Genomic DNA, 11,691 nt, shown 5'->3' on the forward strand with positions numbered 1-11,691 from the left:
TCAACAAATAAACAGAAACTGTGCACTAAACTTTTACACACAATGGTGCAACTAGTTGGTACCTCTAAGTACGCAAATATACCTTTGTGTCAAATGAATACATGAGTGCTTATTTGCATCATCCCAACTCTGTAAAACCATGGAATAATGAGGGATCAATGTTTTTGTGCCCTAAATACATGTTTACTCTAGGTTAAAAATTAAGCCTTTTTAACCTACATTAACAGCGGCGAAGCCCAGACAGACCATCTGAAACAATATCTGTGAATAGTAGTTTCTGGTATATGATCATGACCAGCATATCTAGTACAGTTGGCAGCCTGGCAATGAGGGAGTTCTATTTAGTGCTTTTGGTATTGCTTGGGTGCAGCTACTCATCTGTAGGACAGGTACCAGATGAGACAGGTACCTCACTAGGCTCTATAGATGGACAAATTGGCATAGACCTACTGAAAGCGCTGCAGGCTTTGGAAGCCAAGCTTCAGGCCAACGAAGAGGAGCTGGAAAGGCTGAAGAAAAAAGGTAGGACACTGGCGAAGGGAGGACTAATAAAGTCTACAACCACATGTAAGACTGATGGCATTCTTTCCTGATAGGACTTTCAGACACTTTGAAACATCATAACAGCTTTATGTTTGGTTAGTATTTACATACATTACCTGATTGATGGAAAATGAAGCACATCAGAATATATTTGTGCTTTTCTTGTTTGTTTCTTGGGTGTTTTGCATAGAGAGCTATAAAATAGCATTTGCTGCTTCTCTGGGAAGCGATGGAACCTATGGACCCTATAGCATGGACACCAACTTAGTCTACAGTAACGTCTTTTCCAACACTGGGAATGCTTACAATTCCAGTACAGGTATGTTCTATTGTGCCATTCTTTTTTTTTAAATATATATATATATATATATATATAGAACCAAAGAATTATAAAGTTACAAGCACCAAGCACCAAATGTGCATTCCAGTCCAGTAAGGGTCAATAAAATTTATAGTCATATGTCTTAAGAAGAATTCTGAGAGCAGGCATGCTGTGCAGCACATACAGATCAGGCATAACATTATGACCACCTCCTTGTTTCTACGCTGATTGTCCATTTGATCAGCTCCACTTACTGTATAGCTGCACTTTGTATTTCTACAGTTACAGACTGTAGTCCATCTGCTTCTCTGATACTTTGTTAGCCCCCTTTTACCCTGTTCTTCAGTGGTCAGGACCCTCACAGAGCAGGTAATATTTGGGTGGTGGATTATTCTGACGTGGTGGTGGTGTGTTGGTGTGTGTTGTGCTGGTCTAAGTGGATCAGACACAGCAGCGCTGCTGGAGTTTTTAAACACCTCAGTGTCGCTGCTGGACTGAGAATAGTCCACCAACCAAAGCTATCCAGCCAAAAGCGTCCTATGACCACTGATGAAGGACTAGAGGATGACCAACACAAACTGTGCAGCAGCAGATGAGCTGTCGTCTCTGACTTTACATCTACAAGGTGGACTGACAAGGTAGGAGTGTCTAATAGAGTGGACAGTGAGTGGACAAGTGAGTGTTTAAAAACTCCAGCAGCACTGCTGTGTGTGATCCACTCGTACCAGCACAGAACTACAAAGTGCACCTATATAGTAAGTTGGCTGATAAAATGGACAATGAGTGTAGAAACAAGGCTGATTGGTGCGTAGCCTCGAAGTTCAAGTTTTTGACAAAGTAGTAGTGCTGTGTTACAAAAAGACTTTGACCTGCAGACCTCCATAATTTGACATTACACACATTTAAATCTGGATTCCTGCCAGAAAATAAAAGCTTTTAAGAACCAAAGAAAACCCATTGCTTGATCTGTGGTTGTTTACATTGACATGGCTTCCCCCACCATCTCGGAAATGTCCACACAGTCCTGATTACACAGAGAAGCTGAGTTTTTTTTAGCTTTTGACCTCATTTGAATCGCAGAGTTCACATTTATTTTGCATTTGACCTTGGTTAATGATTATAAAGTCACATGTCTTTGGAATCATCATCTTTTCAGTTTTTGGGTGGATAGGAGGTAAAAACACAGTGGAAAAAAACTACCTGTTATCTAACTGCTTGTTTTTTGGTTGTTTCAGGCATATTTACAGCTCCCATCAAAGGACTTTACCACTTCAGTTTCTCTGGAATTAATTCGCCACCCACATCTATGTTCCTGCTACTCTATAAAAATGAAAAGCTTATTATAAGTTGTTATACTAACCCGTCAGATGATCGTTTTTATACAGCTTCCAATTCTGTCTCTCTGAATCTGGAGGTGGGAGACCAGGTGTATATGCGTCTCGGAAGCGACACATCTGTCTTTAATAATGTCAATAGCCACACCACGTTTTTGGGCCATTTGCTTTATGCAAATTTAGAATAATACTGCTATCAAAACAAAGTGAGCATGAATTATTCTGTATTCAATAAACTGGGAAAATTGCTATTTGTATGTGCACGTAATGTATGTCCTGGTTAACCTCTTTTATAGCCAGGGTCCTCCAGTGGACCCAAGGTTTTACACACTTCTATCACCTAAGAATAGCTCAACCAGTTTGCATTGAACTCCCTGTAGATACTGAATAATAATCTTTAGGATGTACTAAGGCTGGGAATTTAAGAGGTTAAAAGGAACATTTTGGTGCCACTCACTTCAAATAGAGTTGATCTGCCAAGACATGTTTGGTGCCCAAATGTGGCTTCTTTAGTTTGGAGCTAGAGATATGATGCAAACATTGCTTTCAAACACTATAAGTAAATATCCTCCCAGACCATATCCTCAATACTTGTTCAAAATGTCCTAATTAACCAAAGTCAGATTGAAGAGAATACATAAGAACACATAAGCACTATAAGCTAACGTAGGTGGAGAAGACAAGTGCTTAGAAAATCAATAGAATGTTACATGAGTATGCATCAGTTGGACTCACCAGTGACTTCCCCAGGCGCACCTCTCAGCACAAAGCTAAAGATAACTTCTTTTCCAATCCACCTGAAGTGGTGGGATGAAATAGAAGCTACTGAATAGGAAGCCAACGTTAGCCAACTTTAGCTGTGTATGGTGTGACAGTGAGCAACAAAAATGGAAAAGTAGTAAACAGTGCTCATCTCTGGTTCATTTCTTTGGTGTCATCTGTAAAAATGTGCTTGCGGTAGATTTTTATATGTCCGGCTGGAGACTTAGCATGGTAACTTTCGCACGCATCTTTTGTTAGTTTTCAGTTCACTGCCAAAAGCCACACTTGGCATGTGTCTGCATCAGTAATAAGGTACCAGACCGCCCATAGATTTTTATGTCCTGTTTTTGCAAAAATGGAACTCCTCATTGCCGAAGATTTATCATTTCATTTACATTTACATTTACATTTACGGCATTTTGCTGACGCTCTTATCCAGAGCGACTTACAATTTGATCATTTTTTTTACATAGGTAGGCCAAGGTGGTGTTAGGAGTCTTGCCCAAGGACTTTTATTGGTATAGTTTAGGGTATAGTTTCAATCCCAGGTGGGGATTGAACCCCAGTCTACAGTGTAGAAGTTACTGTGAGGTAATAGGTATTAGTAATACATTTTCATTAAAAGATACAATACTGTGGGAAAGTTTAGGCATCTAAGCAAATTTTTAAACAATTTACCTCAGCAGTGAATTTATCACAATATACGTGAGAATAAAGTCACATTCATAATTCACAAAAACATAAAAACAATACAAAGTAACAAGAATTTCTGAACCACATATAATACTGGGCTTCCCCAAGGAGAGCTTTGAGTAGGCTTAAACAAACACACAACATCTATAAAATCACTATTTTATATATATTGTATATGTTTTTATAAATCATTATTCATTAATATTCTATACATTTGGAATATTCAAATATTAACACTTTTCTCAGCAAATAAACACAAACTCCAATCATGCTTCCATCAAGGAAGCCTTGGGTATTACTGTGCATATGCTGGATACCTGCGTAGTGACATTTTACAACTAGCCCCTTCACTTCATCCTCCTAAAGTTTGAAGGTGGAATAATACCAGAAATAAGGATGTTATGCAGACGATAACACAGTTCAAAAACAAGTTTATGTAGCTTTGGCATGTATTTGTGGAAATGGACTGTATGTCTATGGACCTCTAGTCTTCTCATTAACAATGTTAGCCTAGTACAGGGCTTGATAACCCAAATGTTAAGAAGAACTATTTTGTCCTCTCAATAAAAGTCAAACCACTTTGGAAGCCACATTATTTCGCGTCCATTTTACTGAAGCAACATTTCACCGTCTTGGCTGTAAATGTGTTTCAGCATGTGCTAATGTACTAGTACAGGCTATAATACAATATAATATAATATAATACAAACAAAAACACAGACTTAGTTTGCTCTGCTTTAAGCTTCAGCTCAGCTGTTGCCACTTTTCTCACATCTCTGGCAAGAAACTGTTCCACAGAAGTGTAAAATGTCTCTCAACATTTGACTTTTTACGAGACTGAAGTCAGCTTCTCATTTGCCAGCTTCTTGTTCAAAGTTTCCCGTTCCACCTTAAATGGGGCCTGAGGCACCAGAATGTGACTGCTGCACCATTTAAGGTGGGACTTGAAAATTTTGTCAAGAAGCTGATGAATAAGAAACTCACTTTAGCTTCGTGACTATGTTAACAGATCAAACGTGTCAGGAAACCAGCTGGAATGATTATAAATGTGAAGTCCATTCATCTCCAAATTATTGATGTTCATCTTAAATCTTTTTCTTTACCTTTCTGTTAGCTACTAGTTGAGTGAGACTGTTGTCTGCATTGCTATAGTGACCAGCAGTCTGTCCACCAATCTACAGGGTTAAAGGGTGAATTAGCAGTTCCACATGAACTCCAGCATTTAAGACTGTGTTAGAACGATCAGCAGAGCTTTATTTTACTGTAAAGGAGGATTATTTTATTTTTACCTACAAATCTAATTCTACTGTGGAGCCACAACAGGGCAGTAAAAGAGCTGCAAGTTGCCAACCCTTGGCCTAGTAGCTCCAGTTCTGATCGGAAGAAGAAAACCCTGGACAACAAACATGTCCTGGCTGACCAACTCTATTCAGAGTAACTTGAAAATCATGTACATTTGACATTTGGCCAAACTATTCCTGTGCGTTCCTCGTGAAATGATGTTGTTCTTTTCTTTCTAAACTTTTATTTACATCTCAGTCTCTGTTTTTAACAAACTATGTGAAGAATGACCTGCAGAATATTCTAAAGATCAATGCAATTTTAGTCAATGCAAGATAAAGTCACAGTACATGAATAAATAAACAAACTGTTGTGCAATACTTGGGCATAATTGTTTGCTGGTCTCACTTCATTGTACCACCATCTCTTCTACAAGAAAACCAATTAACCTAAGAGTCTATCACAACTAAGTGATGCTCATAATCAACTTAATTATGAACATAACTTAATTATCATAATCTCTGGCCAATGATGAGATTTGCTGAGCCCTCTGCAGTTACAAATAAAAAAAGACCTAATTATGTCATGATGTGTAATAACTGTCTGTTTGGCTGAGAAAAGGAAAAAGTAATTATCTTTTGTTATTGTGTGCAAACTGTTTACTGCGATAAGACCTGAGCTTGCATATCACATGATGCTGACAGGGGACAAAACATGCACAAAAAAAAGCTTATGTCAGCAAAACTGCTCAGACAGGGACTGTTGGATTCATCTTTATTCCCCCACATTCCTGAAATACAGCAAACTAAGACATATTTTGCGAAGGCTTGTGTTCATTGTTAATGTTCTTTGCAGCTGGCAATTCATTTAGAGCAGTATAAAAGGCCACATGGTGGAGAGAATAGAAGACATCTTTGTAGAGTTCAGATCCAGCCATTGCCCCTAATCATCCAGTCTGATGTTTTCTGGACCTGCAAATCTAGTTTCCAAGGCCTTTTGTGCACAACTGCAAAATATAGAACAAATTTTCACTTGGAAATGCAAAATGAGTTTGACACTCCACTGAAGATGGTCATGTTGAGCAGGCAGAAATGAGAGCAGTCTCTGAATAGACCACCTGGCTGTGAGTGCTAATGATGTTTTGGCTGCATATCGAGTGTGGAATTCTCACTGGCTGATTCCATACTTGGTAATGGAAGGGGCTTGGAAGGTGTACTCGGCACCCCATGTGAGGAAGCTTGTCTCGAAGCAGCAGGTCTCCAACCACTCTGTGAACATATGTTCCTCACTGTCAGGGTCTGATCTCTGGGTGTTCTGCAGCTGAATGTGAAAAGACTCCAACTCTTCCCCCATGAGTGCCTTCCAGCCTGCAAGACCGTGTAAGAAATGGATTTCTTTGCTAGTACCTCTTATATCAGACCTTCTAATTTTAACTGAATCCGAGCATGGTAGTCCACTAACTGTAGACTTCTGCTTATTGAGGAATAACCATTTCAAATATCTAACATAATCTTACAGAACTGACCCACTGAACCTCTGCCCACTAGCTACACTTCCCCTCACATCGTATCCCTACGTGGTGATAAATGGTAGGTTTTGCTTGTGTTTCTGCTGTAGCTTCTGGCCCAGCCTGAAGCTCCTCCTCATGTGCTTCTCTCTCTATTCCTTCCAGATACCCACTGGAGACAGAGCTAAGGCAGGATGGACTGTTTCTCTAGGAGGCTCATCATGTCCTTCAACAAGTCCAGGAGATCTAGGGCTACCTCCTGGGTTGCCTTCCACCTTTAGGAAGACCCCAAGGTCTTTAATTTCTCTGAATTTAGCAGACGACTCTCTAAAGATCTCAACTGAACCTAATCATGGAGCACAAAGTCCACGCCCTTCTTGTCAGCCTTTTGGACTGCTTCATCAATCTGTAAATGTATCTACTTGTCCTATGCCCATTGGACAAAGTTCAGAACAGCAAACAGGCTCTCACTGAGCTCCTTACTCTGCAGGCTCACCACAGTGATATGGCACAATGATATGCACTCCTATTGATATGCACTCCTACTGATTAGTGAATTCAGCTACTTGAAGGTACATCCATCAGTGACTCAGGCAAGCTTCATGAATGAAAAGGGACTTTGGAGCAGCCACACATGAGCCCAAGGTTGCCATGATCCATCCCAAGCATTAGCAGTGAACTGTGCCCTCAGGAGTCTTGGAGCTCAATCCAAAACCTTTGAGATGACTTGGAGTGACGTTTGTAAACTAGAACTAATCATCAAACATCCGTACCTGTTCTCATTGATGCATTTATAGCTTAATGCAATCAGACGCTCACAGTAATGTTCCAACATCTAGTGTAAAGCCTTTTCAGCAGAGCAGAGGCTGTTACTGCAGCAAAGGGGAACAAACTTCTTTAGATGTCTCTTTCTACTCATACATGGTGCTTTATTTATATTTTTTTATGTATTCTGTCAAAATAATGGGTAACACTTTATTATATGATACTTCCATAAGCTTGTCATGACAACTGACAAAGTCAAATAAACCTTTGATTAGATTTATAAAGATTTATTGCAATTAGTATCATCTGTCATGATGCTGAAGCCAGATTCAGAGCATTCTAGACAAGGTCCCTCTACCTGTTAAAGGCATCTTTGTTCTCACACTGCAGCCAGATTGACTCTTCACTATGCACTCCTCACACACTGCAGAGTGGTCAGCAAAGCCAGAGAGCATCTGGGAGTTTGCCTGATGGCTCAAGGAATGGGTTATGGCACTCCAGCACAGACTCCCTAAGGGATTGGAACTCCCTGTATGTCCTCCTTCTTCAGGCATGTCTTGCAGGTCCTACACATGTTTCAGGCCTCACAGGCTGCAGGTGGCAGTTTCTTGTAATTCATGGAAATTCCTGCAGCTTCAAGGCCTCTTCAGCCTGAGGGTGGCTTTATTGTGCTGGGACAGGCATGGGAGAACCTGGCCCAGGAGAAGATTGCTGGGGAAGCTCCAGATGGCGGAGGACACAGGGAGGAAGTACTCAACTTGGCAGGTGGGGCATTTAGCAAAATAGGGGAGGCCATCTGAGCCCACGTCCTTTGTCTCTGTGTCCATGCAGACCTGGCAGCTGTTGTGGCCACAGGGAAGACGTCAGCACAGGAGCGGCAAGACAGGTGAGATATTACAGAGAAGGTGGCTTTGTCAAATATGTGGTCAAACGGAGCCATCATAGCTAAGATTCCAGAGAAAACAATGATACACAATTAAAAATTCTGAATGACATGCGACTGGACGTTTCTAACCAAATTAGCCCAGATTGCAGTGACTATACAGTTCATTTAACAAAAAAATGAAAGAACATCAGATCAATATTTCATGCAGATGTGTCTCTATATAGCTTGTTCAGAGCGTTCACCAAAGCATAGTTTAAAGTTGTATAAAATGTACACAAAAACATACACATTTAAGGTTTCTCTTTGAGCAGCTCTGGATTTTGCTTTTAGTCCTGTTAGTACTGTCAGAGAAACTCACTGCAATATTTGCTGATTATTGAATCAGGCGTGGGCTGTGTCTCCTTGCTAACTATGCTGTTTTTCTGTTAAATGGCAATGGTCAGCTTATCACTGGTGGAAGTGCAGTGGCTAGGCATGAACAAATAGTCTTTATGACCTCATTAACTAGCCTGTCACAGTGGTCCTATGTCACAATAGCCACTACAATAACGACCATGTGTTCAGAAGCACTGAGGCTGCTCAGTAGTTCTTTGCTTTTGGTTTTTGGATGTTTACACAATTATCTTGCCAATTTAGTCATGTCTAATCTAATTCCAACCGCCAGCTAAATCTACCCCAATAACACAATGCTACATATCCTCGATCCTGTAAACATGTAAACAACCACTGGACAGTATACTCAGAAGAGAAGACAACTGCCAAGCCTTTTTTGTCAGGCAACAGAGGTTCACGTAGGCTACCATAGCACTGAGTGATGGAAAGAGAAAGGTCATCCAACCCACACAACCACGAGGCCAATTATGTCTCGGGCTCTGTTGGAACTAGCCTAATTCCTCCTGGTTGCTCCGAAATGTACCCAAATATAGTCATTATGGGATCAGAGCATTCCATAATGAAGTGTGGACAAGAAGCTAGCAACAGTAAATAAACTGTCATTGGAGGCCTAAGAAAGTGATTGGGATTGGTCCAAATGAAGACTAGCATTTATCATACATCATATACTGGTGCAGTATGCAGTATACAGTACGCAATACACCAGTGAGGAAACCTCAAGGCCTTCTATGCCTGAAATAAACAATACATCTGGTATTTTAGGTTTATATTTATTGAATAGAATCATCAAGCTTTTTGTATTTAAACTTGGTGAGTGATGTAGTAATCCTACCTTTTACTATGGGCTACATTCTAGAAATACCAAGTGGAAAATGATCCAGTCAGGATTGTTTTTTCCTGGTATTTGGGTAGATGCAGTCAAGCAAGCTCTGCTATAAGTCTCCTATTGGTCTTCAGGAACTGAACTGAAGGCCTCATGATCTGAAAAAAAAAGGTAACGTTAAGTGTTCTGGAAGTCCTAGCTACGCCACTGACTTAAGGGTAGCCCAGTGCGTTTCATTTAGATGTTAGGAATGGAAACCAGTGGCACTTCTATGCCAGGGCTTATTACCGTGTTTTCTCTTCTCCTGTAAAGTCACTATTTTGGAGATGCTTGGTTGTCAAATATGTAAAATTTGGTAATATGTTTGTCTGTGTACGTTCTAAATAATACATTTAATGTCTTTTAAAGCTCCAGGTGTCCTTGTATAATTTAGAAAGGCCCAAAAAGGTTTGAATGAATTGCATTTAGCATAGAACTTAACATTATTGCTATTAATAGGTGCTATTAACCTCGTATTTTCACTGCAGTACAAAGTATCCCTTTTTGAGCACAGCCTTGAATTCCTGGACATGGGTGGCTGGGGCCTCAGCTCATGATCTCCCAACAATGGAACCACTGGCTAAATGGTTGCACCACTGTTTTGAGCACAGCCTAGAATTCCTGGACATGGGTGGCTGGGGCCTCAGCTCATGATCTCCCAACAATGGAACCACTGTCTAAATGGTTGCACCACTGTTTTGCTGGTTCCTTGTTTTTTTGCAAGCCTTGGACCACAATCGACACCCGAGAAGAAAAATCTACCAGCAACAAAGGTTTTCTTTTCTTTCAGAAAGCCAACGTTTCAAACCTGACACATTCAGTTCGGCATTCAGAAGGGAAAGAGACGCTTTCACTCATTCTAAGGAAAGTCTTTATTGGTCAATGTACAGAAAGTGCTGCAGTGACCACCAAAGAAAGAGTAGAACCCAAACCTTTACAAAACCAAAAAGAGAGAGAAACATATATAAAAGAATAGTCTTACATGATTTTACAGGGTCAATCTTTTCAAAAGATTCTTCTTTTTTTTTCTTCTTCTTCTTCTATTACACACGTGGTAAAAAGACCTAGCTGAACATAGGTATGACCGGGGGCGTCTCACAATGATGACATCACAAGCACAGGAGTCATGGCGAATGAAGAAATGACACATCCTAACCACTGCTACAGACATTACATGTAACCCAATGCACAGATCCAAAAAAGTAGCTTTCCTGGCTAAATCGGAAGGAAAAATGAGCAGATCTTTTAAGTTAAGTGACCCTTATTAATCCAACAACGGAGAAATTTCACCTCCACATTTAACCCATCCGTGAAGTGAAACACCACATACACACTAGTGAACACACACACTAGGGGGCAGTGAGCACACTTGCCCGGAGTGGTGGGCAGCCCTATCTACGGTGCCCGGGGAGCAGTTGGGGGTTAGGTGTCTTGCTCAAGGACACCTCAGTCATGGACTGTCGGCCCTGGGGATCGAACCGGCAACCTTCCGGTCACAGGGCCAGGTCCCTAACCTCCAGCCCACGACTGCCCCCTAATCTTGGCTACAGTAGCCTTGATATTTCACGAACATCCTTCCTCCCTTCTATGACCGCGCTGTTCCTCAATGAGCCTCTCGTAGAAATGTAACAATCCTTCACGGATGTCTTATCGCCTGGTCACAATGCTTCTATCTTCACGACACAAACAAAATCTGAATGGATTCCTCTAAGATTCTTACTTTGATTCTGTGGAATAAACTGTGCTGTGCAGAACTCCGTGCTAACGTGCTAAAAACAAAGGTCAGGCAAAACTAGCCTTCACAAATGACTAATATCCTAGCCAAAGGTCAAGGAGCAAATTTCTTATTTTTCATCCAAAGACTTCTGTCTACGCTGAATTTATGATACAGGATGGAGACGTTCCTCCTACTTGATGTCTATGGGGAGGAGGGGTATGAGTGGGAGACATAGAGAGACAAAGAGAAAGAGAGAAAGAGAGAGAGACCCTCAATTTCAATACTGTTTTTAACATGCCCTCATTGGCTTATCCTCATTTCCCAAATAATCCCTGCTCTGTGGTGGTCCTCTGGGGGTCCTTACCGTCAAAGAACAGGGGAAAAGGGGGCTACAAAGTACACAGAGAAACAGATGGACTACAGTCTATAATTGTAGAACTTCAAAGTGCACCATATAAAGTAAGTAGAGCTGGTAAAATAGACGAGTGTAGAAACAAGGAGGTGTTTTTTATGAAGTGGCCGCTTGTATATAAAGATTCTGGTACCACTTTACAGTAAGACGGTCCTTATAAAGGGTTTATGAATGGTTTATTGGTTTAGTGGTTATTAATTAGGCCATATACAAC

At 40.8% G+C, this 11,691-nt stretch overlaps 1 protein-coding gene across 1 annotated transcript; it reads left to right on the forward strand.

Annotated features, from left to right (window-relative positions):
* The first annotated feature begins 234 nt into the window (after positions 1–234).
* Positions 235–2,448, forward strand: LOC108442841 (complement C1q-like protein 4). The gene is made up of 3 exons (XM_017723084.1): positions 235–522; positions 734–862; positions 2,101–2,448. Exons 1-3 carry the CDS (start codon positions 285–287, stop codon positions 2,385–2,387), a joined length of 654 nt encoding a protein of 217 aa, XP_017578573.1. The 5' UTR covers positions 235–284; the 3' UTR covers positions 2,388–2,448.
* The last annotated feature ends 9,243 nt before the right edge of the window (positions 2,449–11,691 follow it).

Source organism: Pygocentrus nattereri, chromosome 2 (assembly GCF_015220715.1).
Source record: "Pygocentrus nattereri isolate fPygNat1 chromosome 2, fPygNat1.pri, whole genome shotgun sequence".
Lineage (NCBI taxonomy): Eukaryota > Metazoa > Chordata > Actinopteri > Characiformes > Serrasalmidae > Pygocentrus > Pygocentrus nattereri.